Raw genomic sequence first — 23754 nt, 5'->3', positions numbered from 1 at the left:
CCAGAGATTGGTGCCAACTCAGGCCTTCTCTTTTTGACTCTTTCACTTATTCCACATAGAGATCATTTTGTTTGGTTTCTTTGTTTTAAAGGCCTAATGTGCCAGTGTTGAGCATTTTGAGCCTGCAGACTATGTGCCTGTATTCACAACTCTAACGATCACAGAGGTAAATGTGCTTGGCTGAAAAGTGAAACGTAGAAAAAGAAAAAAGAAGAGGAAACTTGTAGGTTTTCTGTTCCAAACCTACTTAAATCACAAATTCCTGTGATTGCAACATTATACTTTGCTTAAAACCAGTGACGGGTTTGATTAAGATGATAAGCTGTGAGCTGCTTGTCCCACTTTGGCAATGCTTTCTGAGCTGAGGCCTGCTGCGTTTTCGCAATAAATTACCCAGAGATCAGTTATGATCATTATTTCCAGGAGTGTGGCTTATCTGCATAAAGATTTTTGTTTCTGTTCTTTTCTTCGTCGGTCTGCTGGTAATTGCTTGCTATGTTAACAATATATATTTTTTTCTCATAATGCATTTTTCCAAAACCGCAATCCCTGCTCCATGAACCCGTAACATTCTAGGTCCAGAGAACCTTTTCATAACAAAAAGCAGGATTAAAGGAATTACTGAATAGGATAGATGACTGTGGTCAGAGTAACACTTGATCTGAATCCAGGTTTCAAATTTGCTGGCCTTCAAATTCACCTTAGTATTTATCCAGTTAGCTAAATAACAATTTTTCAGAAATATGGAAAACACTTGTTGATAAAAAGCAGCAAGTCTTTGCACTTTTATTGCACCTTTTTAGGCTGTTTCCAAGCCTCTGACAATCCAAGATGAGAGCCAGATCCAGTGTGTTAACTGTCTTCAGGATGGAGGGACATTAATAATCTTTGTTTATATTTACATTTCTCCTGTGACAAGAATGTATGAAACAGTGATTTCACTGACTTGATTTATTATGTATACACTGTCAGCTTTAACCATCTTGGAAGAAAAGCAAAACAGAACACAGTCAAAGTCAAACTTTTCTGTGTGTACTTCTGTGACAATTGCATTAAAGTTGTGAGTGGCATGTATAATTCTTACGTTGATACTTTTTAAAAATGTGACTACATATTTTCTTATGCTTATTTGGTGTCTTTCTCATAGCAACAACTCTTGGGAAAGTTGACTTTAAGGTGTAAAAAGCTGTGACAACATTTTATTGGACAGGTTCCACATTGAAACATTATAGAAGGCTAATGCATACATTCTTGTTCCTTTCCATTTCATTTTAATGCAAAGAACAGCAGTAATAGTTCTTTGTCAATGTTTGCTTCTAATCTAATTGTTGCTTTTCGGTTAACTTGCTGTAGTTTAGAAATTTGTTAAAGAAATGTAGTCGTTGATTTAAACAGAGAGAGAGTGCCATAAAGTTCCAGTAGAGTTATCACTTAAAACAGGTAATTCATTTTGGCCACAAGGCCTGAACCCTCTTTTGTTTCCTTTGGTTTCATAAAATCTGTTTTTAACATTAGATTTAAATTTATTCCACACATTGGAATAGCTGTCTCAGCAGGACTTCCTTCCAGTGTACCAATTCAAATATATTTCTGCATGAAAAACTATGTAGTTTTTTTTTTCTTTTTGACATCATCATTCCTCCAGCGATCATTGCTCTATAAAATACATTTTGGCAATTCTGAAGGAGTTTAGCATGCCCCAGTTAGAATGCATATTACTCTCTTGATCTACTACTTGTCTGAAGATGATAAAAATGTTCTGGATGGAAAGGAAGAGTGGGACCATTCACGGTATATATCTGGCATCATGTAAAAGAGCTTTTTTTTGTTGAAAAAACATGTCTTTATGCAGCTCATCACATTACAAAACAAACCCTTATCTAACCTCACTAAACTTCTCAATGATGAATAAGCTTTCTAATACATTTCCGTCATTCAAAAATGTGTATTGTAAATTTTGTAAACTTCAGTGTTTTATGTTGTCATAAAGGATGTAAGAAAATATTTCAATATTCATAGAGATGGTGGTTTGAATTAGGCTTTTATATTAATTGTTATTGTCATATTTATCACACATTAATACTTAATCCCAATGCATTTGTAGATATTAGCTATGTGCACTGCCAGAATCAAGCTTCCTGAAACATTATAAAAAGATACAAAAGAGTCACATTTTTTTAAAAAGTAAATATTACTGAGTTAAAAACATTTCAAAAGCAATTATTTTATATGATTACATCACACCTGAGAAAAGAGTATAAAGTTAGTCCAAGCTTTTTCTCAATAAACCATAAAATAGTCTTTGAGGATTAATCTTTATTAGTAGAGATAAACACTAAAAGTCACGCCAATCTTAAGTACCTTTAATGATTTACAGCAGCCGGTTGAGATTTTGATTTCTGTGTTGTTATCAGAAAAGCATTTAAAAGTGCGGTGAAGGAAAGTTGGTATAATTTTGATATCTGCAGAGGCATCTCTGTTAATAAAATGCAATAACAGTTCACCACTTTAAGGAACTACGTTTGGAATAAGTGACTGACTATGTATAGAAATACCCCACAAAGAGAAACCACATCTTTGAAATGATGCATAATGTCCTGTCAGAAAAAAGCAGCGTCAACATCTGTTTTCTATCAGTGGTCAGAAAGAGGATATGAAGGCTTTCAACTGGAGTGCTTTGCTGGTGTGGAGATTGTACTGTGGATTTAAGGACTTGACATGAACATTTGGTTTTGCTCCTCAGTGACAGCTCCCACACAGTTAAACATTAAAGGGATGTAATGTCACAAAAGAGGAGGTCAGCTGTTGTGACAGGCAATCTCATTCTGTCTGATTTAAAACCTGCTGTGATTTAAGTAGATTATTTTAAAAGTCCAGCCTTCAAGAAAAAGTTTCAAACCTTGTTAACCATGTCTTTAAAATGTATTTTAACCAGGGGCGTTACTTCCTAAAGAAGTGGTGTGGACATGTCCCCACCAATATTTCGTGCACCTGTTTTTCTTTATGTCCCTGCATATGTAACTCGGCTGCACGTTGTATTCAAAGCATTAACAAGTAATCTTTGCTCTGCGCTCCTCCGCTGTTGTTTATTCAACAAGTCTGCGTATGACGTTAAGCTGATGGCATGAAAAAAAATAAATAATATAACCACTCGTTATTCTACATTTTTCCCAGGACAAATTGTATCATTTGTCGTGGATGCATACCCAATAATATTTTGTTAAATGTGTTTTAGCAAGTTGCATCTTTACCAATTCCCTCTTGCAACCAATAGCAAGCAAGCTCCTTTCATGATTCTGGCTTAATATTTTACTACTCTTTGCTAGAATTAGTAGAGTTTCTTCAACTCCACAAATCAGCAGTATAGATTAGCTTAACATCTGTGCCCAATATCAAAACTGTTTCCATCAAAAGATATTGAATTGCCTGGGATTTTCAGGAATTGGTCAGGAGTCCCCATCAACATTGAGGCAGTCAAAAAGCTGATTTATTTTAATGTTTAGCCACATCATGTTGTCGTTGCTGTAAGTGGTCAAGATGCACAGCACCAAGTAGATGGAATATAAAAGGAGGTTGACTAGCTCCTTATCAGCAATGACGTTGCTAGCAGGCTGTTTGATGTAATAGGGTTCAACAGGACCGTGATCTCAAACACACTCCAAAAATATCTATGGGGGTGTGTTTTTAATTCAGGTCTATCCGAGTAAACTAAACAGTAAACTTTTTGTAATCCCCTCCTACTCTTCCCGTAAGAGCTACACCATTTTTTCCAAGAAGAGGAGGGGTTACATAAAGTCCATGGTTGACATACAACTTCCTATGAGGTGTCTAACTAAATATTTGTCAGGATTCATTTACATACTTGACAAAGTGGATTTTTTTTTTTACATGTCCAAATTTTATAATTTCAATGTTTTTTTTTTTTTTTTTTTTTTTTTTGTAGTCTATGTAGAAACAAACAAAAGAAATATTTTGTCCACTATGAGTTTTTTTTTTAGAGAAACATTCTTATTTTGGGAAAAAAAAAAATCCCTGCTTTATAAAGGCTTAGTTACCTTGCCATCAGTAGACCTTTTTTTAAAAGTCAAGGATAGAGCCAGGATCATATTTGTGGTGAAAAGAGGCCACGGTCTACAGTTTAAGGAAAGCTGTGGTTGAACACAGTGGTTTTGTATGACAGATTCATACACTATCCTCATCCATTAGAGAAGATTTATAACTTCTCTGTCTGCTGAAACAACTGACACAGTAGTGTATGTTGGAAGTAGTGTCTGCCTGCCTCAGCACATTATCATGGCTGTGAAGGCATTAGTTCATTAAAAGCTGGCGGACTACACACATGACTAATTTTGATCTCTGTAGTTACAATAGTTTTAGACTGAAAGTTTTAATGGACAGCATTGTTGTTTCTTCATTCGTTTGCTTGAAGAGGAGAATTTGAAGACTTTTTCTTGAGGTTAAAAAATGCATTTTAAAGCAGTTCAGTGGTGTTGCTGTAAATGTGCTTGTTGCTTTCTGCTATGCATACAGTTACAATCAGGCTATAGCATGCCTTACTTTGGAGTCTGGTTATTTTTGCTCATTGAAAGTTTTGATGATTTATCTCTGTGTCTACCTATGTGCATGTCCCACTTTTAAAAATACTTTTGTACAGGTGTTAATATTTGCACCTGCACATACAGTTCTTGGATTTAGACCTACATTTTAACTTAGAAAAGGCTATTATTATAACACACCTCTTTAATCTGTTTTTACATCTGAAACAATATTTAGATTTTTAGTACAGTAGTTTATTTGGCAATCTGTTGCAAAATTATTTGTAATTTATAAACATCATGTTTGGGTATCAAAAATTAAGTACAAGTTGTTGCAGAAGTTGAGCCAAATGATTTTCAGTGAATTCTGCAAGACTTTTTTGTCGAGCTTTAATATTCAGGGTTCCTACAATGGAAATGTCGAGACAACATATAGGACTGCAGGGAGGGTTAAAGATGAACCAGGAACTCATTCTTCCTCTGCTGTAAGTTAGAGATCATGAAGTGTAAAATATTCTGTTCAAACCAGTGGAGGACATAATAGTATTAAGGAGCACTCTCTGGTGATTCCTGTACAGCACAAAAACAAGCAAAAACCCTGTCTCTTCAGCCATATAAATTTTTTTTATTACTCCTAATTGACTTTTTTTTAACAGAAATCAGAATTTTAAACCCTTTCACTAAGTCATATTCTTATACAGTCCACAAATAACAAATGAGAGACCTTTTTCTATTGCTTTGCTTTTGTGTGATCATTTATAGAAACATAATTTTGTCTCAAATGTTCCGATTCTTATCAAACTCTTTTTGGCATCACAATATAGAAAGCGTAATTACATTTTTTTTTTTTTTTCACTTGCTGCATTATCTCATCTGTTTGCATTTCAGAAACGCTCTGATAGTAAAACAGGTTTTTCCATACAGATTAAAATGCTTCCCAACTTTTTTAAAGCCAGGAGTTTTTTCAACCTCAGACTTCAGCTATAAATTATCTGTAGGAATTGTTTGAAATATTAAACATGCAGACACTTCTGTAGGAAGGCATTACGGATGTAATGGATTAGGAGCTGTGTCTCTGCTTTTTCCTGCTGAATATCTGTTTCCACTGTTCTGACCATGATATATGCTTGGAAACCACTTAAAGGTCATACAACTTGCACAAAATGATTTGTAAGATCTGGCTGATCATTTTAAGACCTTCCATGCCCTGTTTCACATTCAGCTTAAACCTTTAAAGTCACGGGCACTTATCCTTACTTTAAATTACTGCTCAACATTTTTTTAGGTATTTTGGTTTCTGAAAAACCCACTCTTGTTTCTTTTGGCTGACTCTCCTAAAACCATCTGTTTCTTTCCATCGAGAACTGTTGTGTGGTCACGTTTTGGTCATGCTGTGGTTTTGCAGTGGTTAGGTGATGCAGTGATAAGTAGTCTACAGACTGCGGTTTTTCTGCCTCTGAGCTCTTACTCTGTATATCCAAGACTATTTCTTTGTTGCTTTTAGCCTTTTTTTTTAAATCTCCTATTAAGCATATTATTAGAAACACATTGAACTATAGTTACAATTGGCACAGAATTATATTTGTGTAGCATTTGTTCGTCAAACTCACAACAGCCGAATCCTTTTCGTTTTCATTTCTAGCTTGGATTTTTGAAGACTTAATTTAAATTCCCATTAGAGAAAATTTAAAGCATCTAATTTATCAGCCCTAAAGGACAGCATTTATAGCTAACGGATATGTTTTACTTGCACCAATGAACACACATCTCTATATATCAGTCATTTACAAATTGTAAACAGATGGAGCATTCAATGTTAATAACAGATTTTTGAAGCGGCAGCTCATGTTTGGTGGTTCTTAACAGTGCAGATGTTTCTCCCTCCCTTGAGAACTATGCTCATTTACTGCTGAATTACATTATTCTTGACTCCCTTACAGTTCATTTTGAAAATGTTCCCCATTACCAGCACCATCGGTGTGTTAGTCCACCTGTCAAGTCTTTGTAATACTTTAGTAGTAGAATAGCATTTTGCAGATCTGCTTAATTTACTCTGGCATCTTCCTACTCTATGCTTTTTCTGTTCTGCATTAAGGAAGGTGTGAGTGTTTTCCTTTGTAATGTAAGCCACACATTAAGAAGCATTACTTTATTTTAATTATAACTTAAGTTAATCACTGTTGACAAATGTTTGTGTGGAGCTCCTGGGCACTGTATAACATTTCACTTCAGCACTAAAATAACATGGAAACCATAAATCTCAAGTGGGCTAACATGCCCCATATTTTAGTTACCTCATTCACCACATGAGTTTGGAACATATGAAAAGCATAAAGGCAAAACCTTTTTTTTCCTCATTTAATAGTTAGTTCCACAATTAAAGGTCAAATCTGTGTTGTATGGCCTGTATTTAATGTACTTCTGTGCTAATGTACAGAGGAGAAGTCTGTAAACTTGCAAATGTAAGTTTACAGACTTCTTGTATGGTTTTCTTCTTCATAAATGTTTTAAATCATAAAACCAATTTTAACATTTATCTCAGATATGTGCCTGAATATAAGCAGTGTTTAAATAAGGAGTATAAAAACAACCAAACCTTAACATTGGCATCTTGATCAACATCTGGTGTTTAAATTCTTTGTCTGTGATCAGATCACTATAAACAAGAGTTACAAGCAAATAAACACTTACTCATGTCAAAAGTTGGACTCTGAGCAATCAAATGGGTGTTCTGTTGATCCTTCTGAGACATCATAGATACATTTACTCACCTGAATTACAATATTATTCAGACATTAAAATGGCTGAATTATTTCCAATACAAAATATTTATTCTCATTTGTGTCACTAAATGGATGCAAGATGAGAAAGGAAACAAAAATAAACAATGGGGGCCTTTACAAAACTCACCATTGGTGTCCAGGGATTTTAAACAATAAAATAGCACCACAGTAATAAAAAAAAACTGTCTGGCACATCCTTATTGGTTTGTACACATAATGATTCATAAGAATGACATGGAAAGACAATGAACATCTCAGGAATACTTTTGCAATTCATTGGGTCTGGCAGGTTCTATTAGCTCTAAAAATGGTGAAAAAAGTGAATGTGGCAGGAAAAATAATACTGTTCTATGGAAGGTCCTGATGTTAGATGACCACTAAAATTCCCTCTAGAAAAGGGGAGCTCAAGTCCAGTCGCCGAGAGATACCATCCTGCAACTTTCAGATGCATCCCTGCTCCAACACACCTGAATCAAATTGATGGCTTGTTGCCAGGTCTGTTGAGAGCTGATCCTGTTCTGTTGCAGTAAGGATGCTTCTAAAAGTTGCAGGATGGTATCTGTCGAGGACCGCAGCCCGGATAATGGGGACTGCTGCTTTAGGGGAGAAGTGTTCTCTTCGTGTTTGATCCTTCAAAGTGCTTGACTGTGTTCAGAGCGCCAAAGTACGGGATGTTCCAGGAAGTAGCAAACTAATGATCTTTCAAATAGTCTCTGAAGCTTGTCCGAAAATTATATTCTTTGTCTGTTTTTTGTGGATGCACACGTATCACCAAGAAATCACAAATGGAACATATTATGAGCCATGTCTAAGACTTCCTCCAACTGTGATAACCACAGTTTGAAACATTATCCTGAAATGGACAAATAATGGAAACAGTAATGACCCTTACCATGCGTATCCAGCTTACCAAAACTACACCAAGGACACATTGACTATTCAGCATGTCACGACAGGGCAAAGTTCAGCATCTAAAGCATTAAAGGTCTTCTTTGCCTGAGTTAAGGTCAGGGTTTTATTATTCTCTGACATTAGGATATTACATGCGTGAATAATTGCAAGGAATTTCAATTACTTACAGTCCCTTCTAAATGCAGCTGTTTTCTTGTAAAAATCAAGTGCTTTTCATGGTCCCTCCTGTAGTTAACATATAACAGTGATATTTGGCCTTTTACTGTTATGAAACGTGGTTTGCATTAGTATGGTATGGAAGTGTTCATGGTGGTTTACTTTGACAAACAGTGTTCCTCTGAATAATTTCCTGAAGAATCAGTTTCAGAAACATCAAAAACAACCTGCGCGTGCCTGTAATAAGTGCAACTTTTTTTTTTTTTACACAGCAGTGAGAGAAAGATAGATTTAATATGGAAAGGTTTATGGTGTTTAATACATCAGTAGAAGAGATTACAGTCATATTTGATTTGTTTGAAATGGGAACACCAACTGTGAAATAGCATCAGAGTCGGAGTCTTGACCTGCTTCTATTGATTCAGGCTGGGAGGGTAGAGCCATTTTTGACTCCAAAGCGAGGTCTGTACTTTTAAATAAAAAATACACAATGTCCTCCTGATCAAATCATTGCTTTTTACCAAAGCATATACTTGTAACAAACATTTTAGAAACATTCAGCCTTGTAGTTTGAGTATGTTTATTCATTGGAGGGGAGAAATCCTGCTCCAAACTTTTTTTTATCATTTACCACCATTTTTGCTTGCATTGTTTTCAATAACTCATAAGTCTCTTTTTTCCCAATAGACAGTGCATATCTCTTTTTTTGACAGTCCTTAAGTTTATTAGTCAGAATTTTGATCATTTTTATTTTCCAAATCTTTAAAAATCATTTAAATCATTTTAAATGCAAATTGTTTACTTGTTACATAATCCAAGTACGCTTGAAATTCAGGACTTGTGCCTGAATATAAGCAGTGTTTAAATAAGGAGTACAAAAACAACCAAACCTTAACATTGGCATCTTGATCAACATCTGGTGTTTAAATTCTTTGTCTGTGATCAGATCACTATAAACAAGAGTTACAAACAAATAAACACTTACTCATGTCAAAAGTTGGACTCTGAGCAATCAAATGGGTGTTCTGTTGATCCTTCTGAGACATCATAGATACATTTACTCACCTGAATTACAATATTATTCAGACATTAAAATGGCTGAATTATTTCCAATACAGAATATTTATTCTCATTTGTGTCACTAAATGGATGCAATAATGGTAGAGAGCTTATTCATGCTTCTTTTTCGTATACAGTAAATTTGAATATGCACTCCAGCGAGTGCATATTAAAATTTGAATAAAGCTTTTAATCGAAATAGATTTTTATTCTGATAAAATAAAAGTTATGTGAAAAAAGAGACTCGTTCATCAGAATAGAAGTATATTTCGAAGTTAATCTTTAAACAAGTTTTAAACATAGTTTAAATTTTGCCCATATTTCCCTGACTGTAAGCTGAAAATCATCAGTCAGGAGAAAAAAGCTTGAAAACATAGGTCTGTTTGTAATCACTGCTGAAAAAAGTTCAGCTTATTAAGTTTTCCACTTAATAAGCAAAATGATATTCACTCTTGCCACCATGTTTGATAATTGTATGATGCCTAAAATGCTGCTAGTTGAATGTCAGATAAAACATGATGCACACATTTTAAAAGTAACTTTTTTTTTTTTTTTTTAAATCAGTTCACACAACATATTTTGGAAAGTTTTGGGGATCGTTAAAATGTGCCTGGAAAACTTCCATTTAGGTCTGTGAGTCCTCTTTGGGCAGGAGTGTTTGGGCCTTAAAAATCTCCCACGGAGGCTGTGCTTGTCTCTTTCTTGCTGACGTAATGTTAGATGGCTGGGAAAGTTCAAAATTATTCTGTGTTCTCTTTATTTATTGAGTCTTAAAGTCTTAAATGCATTTTTAACCTTTTTCTAGACTAATATATGTCAAGGACTTTATTGTCTTTTGCTCAAAAACAGCTTTTAGCCTGCTTCATGTTATTAGATGATTAGGCATTTACTGATTGTCTAGTCAGGCCGTAATCAGAGCTGGTGTGAGTAGTGACATTAAACTTAACATTTAAAAGATGTGATTAATCATGATTAATAAATCATTTTACAATGAGGGCAATTACCTTTTCCATAGGGACATGGAGGCATGAACAGGATTTTTCCCATTAATGAAATAATCATTAAAAAGGTCCATCCTGCATCTACTCAAGTTGTGTCTGATATTAAAATTTGTTTCAAATATGAAACATTTCATCATGACAAAAAACAAAAAGAGAGAAAATCTGTAAGGAAGCAATTTTTTTTTTTTTAAGCACTGTATGTCCATGGGAAACAGGAAGTCGGGGATTACTAATTTAAGTTTTCTAAACATGTAGCTCATACTGCATGTTTGGAAACTATAAAAAATGTTCTCACTTTGTATGTTAATGATCTTAGCAGACAACACCAAGCAGTAGTTCATTCATTATCTTTAGAGTGCACAGGAATCTGTGCCGACAACAACTGTGTCAAGATTGTGCTGCATCTCTTGAGCTGGGTTCTTCATATGGGTTAATCATACTCTGCCCTTTTAATTTTTATCAGAATGATTGCTCAAATCTTGAGGTAAACTTTGCAAAAACAAGTTACAGCACTAGTTTTATTACTTGCTACTCTCCCTCTTTCTCTCTGTGAAGGTGTGACATAAATGGGATTTAAAACTATCTAAATAAAGTAAGTGTGGATAAAAACCTTCATCTTCCTTCTTAGCTTTTTCATTCAGAGCTTTCGCCACTAATCTATCTCAGGCATGTCACCTCTGTGCCTGTTACTATTTATTTAAGCCTTTTTATGTGTTAATTATATATACTGTGCAGCTTGTCAGCCTATGTTGTTTGCTACTTTGCTGTAAACCATATTGCTTACACTTAAAAGTGAAAATTAGAATCTTTAACCCTTAGTCACAAAAAAAAGAGGGAACTTCTCAAAATGTTGACATTTACATTTATTGGATGAGTAACCACAACTGTGTGGTTTCAGGGAAACCCCAGCAAAAAAAAAAAATGTATTGTTTCACACTCAGCACATTTCTTGCTATGGTTTGCACTCACCGAGTCCTTATGTTACCATTTTGTCTGGAGAGAGGAAATTAAAGCAAAAGGGCAGAAGAAAAATAGGTTTTAAATTAGTAACAATAAACTGAGTAGGAAAATTAAACTACTTTAAAACATAATTTCTGTTTTTACATGTGTTGTTTTATCAGGTCTGTGTGTCTGTCATGGTTAGTGAAAAGTCTTTTGTGGGTGGTTCAAACAGTCATTAACCAGTTACAGTAATGATTGATCAAATGGAAAAGTGCTAATTTCTCTGAGTGCACGCTGTTCTTAGAGAGAAATAAGAACAGTGTCATAAAAGCAGTTCATTATCAAAGGAGAAGCAAGGTTTTTATGTGACAAGAACATGTTGGCCTTCATCAAGTAAAAGGAAGATTAAATAGTTTGTTTTCTTTGGAAGAGGTTTCAGTTTAGCCCACCACTTATTTCCAAATGATCTTTGTAGTTTATACCCCCTTCATTCACATCACTTGATTTTAAGTCTGTAAAACAAAGTGATGTTTATTGACATTAAAGTTTTTAAAATCTGAATAAAACTTCTTTAAATATTTGTAAAAGATGTTTCTAATTCTGAAATGAAAGGAAACTTCTACCTTAACATGACTGATACTTTCCATTTAGAAGATAAGCCACAAATGGTTATGTACTGTGTGAAAGTGGATTCACTGGAGGTTTATTGTGGAAAGAAAATGAGCACGAAGATTTGTGGGGCAAAGCCCATTTGAGAGATGCGGACTACAAGAACTACAATTGACACATTCCTTGTGATAAGCCACTCAAGCTCGATGAATCAGAATAGTTTTACCTGTAGAAAGGAGAAAAAGGACTGCACTGTTTCTCAGTCCAAAGTTTTCTTTGTAGATGAAAGTAAAGCTTACATTTCATTTGTAAATCAAGATCCAATTATATTGATGAAGATTAGAGAGGCACCCAATCCATATTGCTTGAAGTCCAGTGTGAAGTTTTTACAGTCAGTGATGGTTATCTGCTGTTGTTGGTCCACTGTTTTCTCATGTATAAATTCAGCACATTGGTCTACCAGAATATCACCATGTTCTGCTGACAGGCTTTGTAAAGATGTTGATTTAATTTTATGGCAGGGTCGGGTGGTCAGGTATCACAGTGCCTGATCACCTGATATTGGTTTCCAACAATCTGACCTGACTTTAGGTGTGAGACAACAATATTTTAACTCCTCAGACAATAAGTGATATATGGTCAAGAGGAAGACAAGAGGCATCCGATTCAACAACAGATAGGCTCAACAATCTATTTCAACTTAGATCAAATGTTCAATTCAGGACCTGCTTCTATTTTTGGCCTAATTATCAAGCATTTCTACTGCAACAAAGTGGTTTTCTTAGACATTGTGGCATGTCCAAAAGGTTGAGAAAGCTTCGTTTTTCTTCTTTCTATACAGTTTCTATTTTAAAATTCTTAGAAACACACATATGTTTTAATGCTGGATCTGTCAGCACAATTGTATTGACTTAAATCTTCACAGATGTCTTTTGAGACTTTACTCAGTAAGTCTGTTAATGTTTTGCGTGCACAAATCTAATTTTCTCAGCTTCCATTCAGTGAAAATTGTGTGCACTGTGACCCCATGTTGAGAATCACTGTTGGAGGATGTATTTTTGTGGAAGTTGTTGAACAACTGGGCTGACTTTCATCTCTACAGGAGGTTGCAGTTAGAATAGGTTAGCTTCACTAAACAGATATAAAAACATTACTTTCTTTGGAATCAAGTTTCATCATATCCCATGCCAAGACATATGTCTGTGATCATTAGTGTAACATCATTTAAGACACTTGAAAGACAATTTCAACTCTCTGTTTTAGCAGAAACTTTAGCAATTTTTCCAAAGGTCTGCTAATACCAAAAACATCATATAGTAATGTCCTTTATCCATTTCTCAGTGATGTATTTTTAGCTGAGCAGGTGACCTTTCCAAGGTTTTGAGTCTGGAGTTTTGGGACACGCAAAGGTATTCAGGCATTCAGACGACGTCTTCACTGTGCTGAGTCTTTTTTGTCAGGAAGATTGTTTCTTTGGATTCTTCACTGGCAGCTGTGTCTCTGCAAATGTGATGTTGATATGTTTAACTCTGGAATCACAGATGTGTTGCTCAACGTTATCTCCTGTTTATCTTGACAACCAATAAGTGACGCAATGTTGACACTCTTTTGGCATGCAAGTGAAGCTTTTGACTTGATCTATCAGATTTGGTGCTGTGAATTCCCAGAACAAGCATTCAAACCAAAAGGTTTTACAGGCTGTCATTGACTCTCGAATATGTGGATTTGGATGTACTTTAACTGCATTTGTTTCACATATAGTTGTAAGGAATTTAATTCTTCTGGGAAGTTAAGCATTGAACGTTTTATTTTTTTTCATCAAGTTCTTGTTTTTTATGGGAGTTTTTCTTGGGTTTAAAGTTTTGCTAACTTCATATGTGTTTTGTTTTATTTGTTTTGATTAAATAAGCCCTGTGTGTGTTTCATTTTAGATTTGTCTGTACTTATTTACTTAAGATGTATCATAATTTTCATTTCTTGTGTTTGTAGATTTATGTTTTCCCAGCTCTGCTGTTAGCGTTTACTTCCCCTTGCACCACTGTGTCTGCCTTCTCCTCTACCTTCTCAGCTGCTCCCAGTAATGAGTCCTGGTCAAAGATCCAACAATCACATCCTCATATTTAACTTATTCTCTTTGTGTCACACCTTACTTACCAGTATTTGTTTTATTTCCTCCATATTAACAGGTCTCTTTGTACCCTGTCCGTATGTGTTCTCTCCCCAGTTGTGTTTTATCTTCTTTAATAAAACTCTTTTCATTATTTACGTCTTGGACCCCAGCTTGCATTTTAGTGTACTTTAGACAAACAAGAGAACTTTTCTGTCATGTAACTGTCACCAAGGAAATCAATACAAATAAGAGTGTGTGTTACTGTAAGTGTAATGACATGAAATGATGCAGAAAATAAACTTGAAACTCAAAAAAAGCTGTTAAAAGGCACAGCAAGCCAAATAGATAGCTAAAAAGTCAAAGTCTAAAAAGTAATTCTACTACTTATCAGGCTAGTTACTTCCTAACTGATGGCCTATAAAAAGCTTTGTCATCATCGTGTCACATAATCCAATTCCAATAGTGGGTGCAATCAAAGTGCTCTCTCAAGCACATTTATTGTTGCAAAGCCACAAGTTTGCAACCAAAAAATCCTTTAAATGTTGCATGTTTAGGTCCAAAATCTGGAAGTTGAAAGATTGTGTTATTGGAGTTTGAATAAAAGTCTTAAAGGCTGTCCAAGACCTAATGACCACTGACAGAGTTCTTCAGAAAGTCCTGGAGTTGTGCAGTTTTTCCATTAAAACTAAGTAATGCACTCAGACATAATGGCTTCTATGAATAATATAATTTGGCCAGATTAGATCTAAATCTAATTGTGCCATTTCTCCATTTCTCAACTCCTGTTCAAAGGAGAAATTACCCCTTTCAACACACTTTAAAGTACAAAGGGAAGTTTGGAGGTGGGTACAATTATTATGTGGTTTGTTGTTTTGCATATGGTAATGGCAGATTCAATGTAATTGAAAAACGACTAGATGGAAAAAATGCTAATAGAGTCCTCATAAGGATCTGAGAACTGAAGGTAAAACCAGAGTGGATAACGATCCCAAATACACAGCCAAGTCAATTTTCAGTTGGTTTCTGAGAAAGAAAATGAAGTTTTCCCAGTTACCCCAGAATGCAACATAAGATACCATAAAAAGAAGATTAATGGACCATATCATGCAAAAGCAACACATCAAGTTTCTCCATACTGGTGGAATCTTGAAAAATATGGATTTAAAAAAGTAGGACTTTTCTATTAAATATTAAATAAGTATCATCATGCTCTTATATTTGTTTTTTGCAAATATTATAAGTTATGGACAAAAATGTTTTGATTTTTTTTTTTTTGTATATGTGGATTATCAAGGTTGTCACTGACATCAGGAATGAATTTCATGTCATTGGCCTCATTAGAAATATATTCACCAGGACAAACCTGACATATTCAATTCATTTTCACCACAGTATATCTGCTTATTGTTCTTATTGTTTCCTTTATCACTTGTTTTAGTGTTTAATAAAGTTCTAACTGTTTCATTTAGTATGAGCAGATGGGGACATGCACCAGTTTTTTTTTCTGTATATTATGATATCATATCCAGATGGTATTTTAGCAGTGCAGGCCGAGCAGCAGCTAAACTGTCACGTTAAATTTTACCTCAAGTGAAAAGTTCAAGGCAAAGAGTGGATTTCTCCGTCTCAAAGGGAAAAAATAAAAATTCTTCAATTTGTTCTGTTATATAAGAAGAAATTCTGTCTCTCCTTGTATTTTCCTGAGCAACCGGCAACCTCTTAGGAGATCTTATCAAGCAGCATCTAAAAAGTACTCGGAATGTGGTTTAAAAATAGATGATAGATATTGTCAGACTTCTCTTTGTACTGTTGATCATTTCCTCATAACCACAATTGGCAATGGTTCGCTTCATCAATGTTAGGATTTGCAATACCTGCTATAATTTTTCATGTCATGTTGGCTGATTGCTAAATTGCCAACATTATTTCTGTCAACATAAGAAGTAATAATTCTCTCAGTTGTGTGTGTGTGTGTGTGTGGGGGTGTGTGTGTGTGTGTGTGTGTGTGTGTGTGTGTGTGGTGTGTGTGTGTGTGTGTGTGTGTGTGTGTGTGTGTGTGTGTGTGTGTTTTTTTTGTTATTATTAAGATAGATGGGGCACATGTTGTTCTTATATGCTTGCCAGGTCCACAACACTGTAACTTTTAAACAAATCTTTTCATCTGTGACAAAGTTTTAGGATCCATGACTGCCAGAAATAAACAGACTGAATGTTCTGTCAACATTTGAAAAATGAATTTAGGCAGAGTCACTCTTGCTGAGGAAGCATCTGATTTTATTGATGGCCTTGTGCAAATATGCTGTTCATTTGAGATTTTACATGACACCTAGCCAAAATTGATCTCAGTATCATTTATGCAGAAAAAGTGACAATGCCATAAACCTTTGAAATAATTAAAAAACACCACATAAGAATCATTTAGAGTATGATGTGGACATTTACTTTCAAATGGTTTGGATTTTTATTTGATAGATTAGAGTTTTTCATACCATTGTAAAATTAATCGTATGAAAATTAATGGTAATTGAGATATCAAATAGTATAATTTCCATTAAAACTCTTTGCTAAGACTCTCAGATCTCAGATGCATGGTTTTAACTTCTTACATTTCACCGACTACAATGGTAATTAGCTTTAACAAAGCCATCTTATTGATGACTGTCAGTAATTTGCACATAATAATCATAACATATCTTTCCATCTACACATCCATCCAGTGTATTTTTCTTCTACTGTGTAACATTTGTAATCTAACTGAGGTAAAAGCTTTTCTTTCTGTACTTTTGAAATTTTGTGATGGTGACAAAATTGGTTATTGATATTTTGATTGATAAATGTCAGAAAATAAGAAAACTCTCTATAGAGTTTTTATTTGTTTATCCAACTCTATGAAACTCCATTCATTCAAGTTGGTGAAGTGAAAACAAGATTTGTTACAGAAAAATCGTTGCTTAAGTACTTCATGTTGTTTTCTTTTAGATCTGGTGGAAACAGTTGTTAGAAGATACAAAAAACATTGTCTGATGTGTGGAATGCAGACGTGTTTTTTGTGTAGAAATGGCTACACAAATAAGCCTCTATGTGGATTGCTTGTGTTGTCTCACAGCTGTGTTTCTGAGTGTGACAACTCTTACATTTTTAACTCTTAGAAATAAGAACATGCTTGTCCAAATCGGTTCTGAACCTTTTCATCCAGATCTGATTTCTGCTTTAAATAAATTCAGTGGACTCCACCACTTTGAGTTGTGTGTGAGCACGAATTACCAAGTTCTGGTTAAGACAAACTGGGGCCAGACTGGTTCATCATGTTGTTTCAGAGCAGAGTCTCTGTTTAAAAGGTGATTAAAGTGCTTATGCTTCACCCCGGGCGACTGAGGTCAGACTCGCTTATGTCTAGATTTCAAGCAGCTGGTGTAAAGTGATCCGTGTCACTGGCAAAATGTAATAACCTTCAGGGTGAGAAAAGGCACAGGTGGCAAAACAAACAGATTTTCTGTGATGTTCCTAACACTGAACAAGTGCAGGGCTTTCTGTCTGAAAGTAAATGTCAGTCACAACATGCCCTTGCTGGGCGTGCGGATGTGTGACCTTGCAAACATGGCTCATTGATATTCTTAGAGAAAAGTGTCATGAAGGCATTTGGGAAATCTTTCCCTCTTGTTCTTTAACTTATGAATATGAATGAAATCCACATGTGTTTTGAGTTTGTTTGCTCATTAGCATGAAGTTGATGAATAAACAGGACTTTATTTTTAGCTATTGTTCGCAAAGGTTCAGAAGCTCTGGATATCACAGTTTGGTTTCTTTCTTTATGTATTTTTTTTTTGTTTTGTTTTCTGCTTTTGTTGTTGTGGTTCTGACATGAAGTCTTTCTAAATTTTAACCCCAGTGTGACGTTTAGTTCACTGACTGCAAAAATAATGATGCTGGTACATATTTTACATTTTGTGGCATGAAGATGTTTTAATAGCAATTTTTTATGTAGTGGCAGTGCAGTGGTGCCATTCTCTATTTGTATTTGGATAATTGTTTGATTAACTTCTCCACAGCTTTGTGCTGTCTTCATTCATTTGTTGTCATAGTGATATTTGTTATGTTCTCTAGCAAACATTTGAAGCTGTATGTTGAGATTAAAGTGGAGACAGATTCTTTGCTAATTGATGACCTTTTGGTTTAGGCTAAAAGTAGCTTCATAATTTTTTGCAACTTGAATGAACTACTACTTGGTTTTGTTTACTACAATTGTTTTGTGGTCTTTCTGTAGTGGATAAATTATATCTTTTCAGGGTCCAACAGTGTTTAATTAGTTGCTTGATGCACTGACCTTCATATACATTTTATGTTGCTACTGTCTAATTACTGTTTTAATTTAGATATATGTGTGTGCCACATATGTACAGAAGGTTAGCCAAAGGGTAAAAGCAATAATTGATTTAATTTTAAATTAAATCAATTATTGCCAAAGGAAAGATCCAGCCTAATAAAATTAAAAGATAGTGCTATTATTGCATTAAAAAATTTCTGCAATTTGCAAAGTAATCAAACCAATTTAAACTTGCCTTTGCAGTGATGTATTGAGAAACAACACAAACCTATAAGAACATTTCAAAGACACTATTTCTCTGAGTAATAATGTAATAGACACAAAGCCCGACTAAAATGTACTTCCCCCACAGATTTGGATCCAGTTTCCCTGGGATGCTTTTGTCTCTTTTGTGATCTTTTGGAACCGGATATAGATGTTTGTTTTCATCTTGATTTTTAAGCGTACCCTGTTTGTTTTTGCTAAGTTGATTATTTGCTAAAAGTGCATTCAGTCCTCAGGGGGATGATGCTGACTTAGAAAGAGTGGGTCACACATTCAACGTCAACTCTGACTTGGGGTCCACATATATAATACTTTCTTATTGCTATATGCTGAGTAATAATAATAATATTAAACACAGAACATGAAAAGCTAATGACTCCAGGGTGTAAAGGTGATATTTAAAAGCTGTTGAAAGTTTTGGCTATGGTGATGTCACTGGGCATCGGAGCACTCAGCACTTTTCCTTGTTTAATTATTGTCCTACAAATTACACATTATGTCTTTCTTACTCTTATGGAGCATTATGTCTTTTGATTAAAATGATTGCTCAATTATTTATTTCATGTTATGTGACTTCGTCTATGATGCAATCATCTGGAAAGCGTGTGTGGGTGTGAGTGAACTTCAACAATTTTCATCTTTTGAAATTAAAAAGTAAAAGTTCATGACCTCTATCCATTCCATCATGTCAACATTTGTATTTGATAAATAACAGCTCCACTGCATTTATTCCTGCAGCTGATTTGCAGAAATGCAGTAATTTAATCACTTTTAAATGTCTTCTTGTTGTAAAAATAAAAATCTTAATGTTTTTTATATGCTATAGTGCTTAATGATAATAGCACTAATGCTATTATTATTAGTTTAGCATTACGTTTTATTCAAAGACTACCACTGCACTTTAATAGTGATGACTAGTGATGACTTCAGAGTCTGATTGGATTCTTTCGTGATGTGTCTTAAAGAAGCATCTGTTAGCACTTTCCTGCTGGACTGAGTTCAAACAAAATTATTGAAGCTCCTGATGATATGACTCATGGTGATAAAATACTCCAATAAATGATTTAATGGAAAGAACTGATGGTAAGTAAAATATTTGACGAAGTTAAAAAAACAATCTCCAATGAGAGTAAAGATTCCCATATAGGTTGTTTCTGTGTTTGATATGTCCAATGAAAATGTTTCAAACAAATGTTAATGTCATGAAAAAAGACTAAGAGAGCAAATATAAACATTAGTTTCAGATGGTCAATGTACATAATCTATCCACACCAATCAAACCCTTTTGCAAAAACCAAAGATTAAATGATCAACTACCTTTTTTGTTGTAGTTATCAAACCTCACCCAGGTATGAACAATCCCCTAAACAAAAGTAGGCCACAATGTCTTAAGAAGCGATGCATCATGCAACTCCTCAACAAAAATATTTAGTCTAAGAGCAGATTAATAATTGATCACTTCACATAAAATGCCCCCAATAGACAATATAATGATGCATTAGAGTCCAATGATCAGGCATCGTCTCTCCTGGCTATGATTTCCTGATGGAGGAAAAATAACTATTGTTACTTAACATATAGTCAGCTGTAACCACAGGTAAATAAACACAAATCAGTATAATGCAAGAAAATGTATGAATATACAGAAACATATGGGCACATTTGAAGGAAGCACTTATCCTAATTAATTATTTTGAGTGAATCACATCCTTTCTGAAAGTGCAGGAGAATATTGTCAATCCAGGCTGGTAAAAAAATCACAAAGCATAAAAGACCTATAAGCATCAAAGCTGTGCACTCTTTCAATTCAAGCTTAATCTTCTTTTACACTTTGTTATAACCTCCAAGAATATTATTGGTGCTCACGGCTTTACACATATAAGGATCAATATAGGTTTCAACTGCACACCTTCTTGCTCAAGGAAAAGGTCCGTTAGGCCACAATAATTATTCATTGTCATTCTACAATTACTCAATCAAATGAAACTTAACTACTCACCTGGAAATGTCAGATCATCAGCTGACGAGTAATTGGATCTGCTAATTTGTCATGATTGATGACAGTTTTATTTCTAGAGTTGGTGTTATGCCCGCTCAAAATTTAATCGGTGGCAACCACTGTGCCAAACTAAACAAGCTGTCAATCTCGGTATGTTTTCACAGTATGGTATGTGTAATTTCTGTAACATGTGACAGGATAAAAAAAGGCTCTGTTCTTAACATGACTCCCTACTGAGCACCTTGTCAAATAAGGAGATCTGACAAATAATTGATTTTTCTCCCTTTTTTTAAGCAGGTAAATATGCTTGAAATTCTCTGTGTCGTGTGTTTGCTCTCTTTTTGCTCTCTGCATTTACAACACAGAGCTTTTAATGCAGAAGCTTACATGGATATTTTAACCAAGGGTCTGGAGTTGTAGTCTGAAAAAATCACAGGTTATTTCATTTCTACTTCAATCTCTGAGATTAAAAAAAAAAATAAAACATAAACACATGAAAGCCAGCAGAAACTTGAATGGAACCATCAAGCACTGGTGTGATAGTGCTTCTCTTTTCTGTCTAGTCATATTTCTCTTTGTAAATATTTTCAGCAAAGTAAATTTGATATCTTACAGGAGGAAATGCTGCAAGGGCTTCAGATTTGTAATGGGCCAGTGCATTCCTGAAGGTAAGAAAAACAGTTTGGATGACACTGCTCAGGATCCTTTTCAAAAATATCCTAAGTTTTTGGGTTTACTAGTGTCTGATCATTTTCAGTATCTGCTGTTACTTGCTTTAAAGTTGTAATGAAGTTGTATTTTGTCACCCTATCATCCTTTTTTCTAGATTATGACGTATGCGCTGGCGCCCCCTGTGAGCAGCAGTGTACAGACCATTTTGGGCGCGTAGTGTGCACTTGTTACTTAGGTTACCGTTATGACCGTGAACGCCACAGAAACCGGGAAAAGCCCTACTGTCTGGGTAAGATCTTGCAATACACAGAAAAAATAATAAAGGGGATGTTCTTCAGGCATTAAAAAATTATCTGATGCTTGATAATACCAATATGAACAATGAACCAACCACTCAACTCTTAGTGATACTATAATACAAACTGCCTGTTGTCTCTTAGTCTGGATGCTCTGAGTCCAGACACAGTCCAGAGAAGTTTGGTATTAAATGCAAAGCTAAAATTAATGTTTATGATTTTGTAAAATGTCTCATTATTGTCTAAATGACTGAACACTTTGTGCACTGTGGTTTATAATGCATCCTTTTTGAGGCATTTTTGGAGATAAGGAATCTGGTCAAATTTAACAGTGCAGGAAAATTAACCTTATTGTGGGGTTTACCAACTCTTAATATATGTCATTTTAACAACAAGAGAGTGACACTGTAATAGTCAATAAGGCATGACTAGATCTTTGATTTTTTTTTTTTTTGCGATCCATTTTCTTGTAGAGGTTTTTGTATCTCATTCAACTTTTTTTCTTTGTTATTCTAAGGACTTGATTTCTTATCTCAAGAATAAAGAATGTCTTTAAAAACATTTCTTCACTGTAGCAAAATATTAAGTTGCCTAACATTAAACATCAACTCAGAGTTAATAAATTTATTTAGTGTTATCTGTCCAATATTTGCTTAGTTTTGTATGAAAAACATTTCAAATTGGGAAATATGTTACTGCGTCAAATGCTTTGAAATCCCCTGAGTTGTTATATATATATATATATATGACTTAAAGTCCAGAAATTCATTCTCTAATCAAACTCTCTTCCCTAAATATCTAAGTTGCAAAGTTAATGTAACTTTCATACCATTTTGTTTTGCTGAATGCAAGCATTTTAAGTGGATGTACTTTAAACAGCATTTTCTTTTCATTTGCTGGCTAACTCCATTCTTGCACTTCAACACGCAGACATTGATGAATGTGGCGACAAAAACATGAGTGCCTGCTCTCAGATCTGCATCAACACCGCGGGAAGCTTTAGGTGTGAGTGTGAGAAAGGCTATTTCCTAGAAGACGATGGGAAGACTTGCACCAAAGGGGAAAGAGGTGAGCGTACACATCTTCTCATTATTCACATCAAACAGCAATGTGGAGAAGTCTCCACAGTGTTTTTGGAGGGCAATAGAGAAAGAGATGGGAGGGGGCACTACAAACATTGACACCTGGTAGTCATTAGACATCACTGCCTCTTGTGCATGTCAAAACAGTTCAGCCACCCAAACACACGGTTGGCTCTTTGACTCCTGGTCTTCTCATTTTGCTGGATACATGTGAAGAAACCACAAAACGTCCAGGCGATAAAAACATCTTTTCTGCCCCAGATTTACTTGCCAATGAAGCAGCGAAGGCCTGCAGATTTGCTACTTCCTCCCAGGAGAGTGTCTTCCATTACCTACTATAACGTTTCAGAACATGCTAGGCAGTGCAAAAGTGTGGTGTGTGAAATTATGACCATGCTTCATGTCCCGCTGCTTTGTAATTTAGGGGAGAGAAATCATATTCAGACATTGGCACCCATTCATTGCACAGACAAACTCAGTTAGTTAAGATGAACAATGTTTAAGCACCCCGTTAAGCAACAGCTTATGCTCGTCATGATCTAAACTGAAATGTTCATTTTAATATGTGAACATTCTTCTGTCGAAGTTTTTATTTTGAATTAATTTAGTGTAGCTACAGTCAGGGTTAGAGTTTCAGGAAGGTGGTAGCAGTTATAAAACTGGGGGTAAGAGTTTAAGACTGCAGTTTTTGATCTTTATTCCATCTTCATTCAGATATTTCTAGATATTTTTTAACTTCGTGAGCTAAATCATCTGGCTACATTTTTACAAAATGCTTTTTTGTTGTATGTTTTTTATACATTATATAATTTTTCCATGTCCCTGTCCCATGTCCAAGTAACTCAAGTACTTTTTTTCAATTTCCCAGCAGTTCATCTCTTTGAGAAATGTGATAATTTAATGAATGCTGGAACTTGCTCTGCCACATGTGAAGACTTCCTTCAGATCAAGTTGGCAGTGCTGCAACTTAAGCAGAAGGTATGGGACAAAAGAAGAGAAACATTTGTCTG

At 34.9% G+C, this 23754-nt stretch overlaps 1 protein-coding gene across 2 annotated transcripts in view; it reads left to right on the top strand.

The window, feature by feature from the left end:
- The window catches only part of ccbe1 (collagen and calcium binding EGF domains 1), a 38849-nt gene that overhangs the window by 2955 nt on the left and 12140 nt on the right, over nt 1-23754 (top strand). Inside the window, exons 3-6 of one of the 2 annotated variants that reach the window (XM_055052723.1) lie at nt 21310-21362; nt 21521-21655; nt 22593-22730; nt 23616-23722. In XM_055052723.1, the coding sequence (XP_054908698.1) occupies nt 21310-21362; nt 21521-21655; nt 22593-22730; nt 23616-23722 (433 nt within the window). Of the gene's footprint in view, nt 1-21309; nt 21363-21520; nt 21656-22592; nt 22731-23612; nt 23723-23754 lie in introns of both variants that reach the window. The other variant, XM_055052721.1, reaches the window with a different exon arrangement.

Source organism: Poeciliopsis prolifica, unplaced genomic scaffold, assembly GCF_027474105.1.
Source record: "Poeciliopsis prolifica strain line A6 unplaced genomic scaffold, Auburn_PproV2 SCAFFOLD035, whole genome shotgun sequence".
NCBI lineage: Eukaryota > Metazoa > Chordata > Actinopteri > Cyprinodontiformes > Poeciliidae > Poeciliopsis > Poeciliopsis prolifica.
Note: the sequence above shows the minus strand (reverse complement) of the source record. Positions and strands in the feature narration are given on the sequence as shown.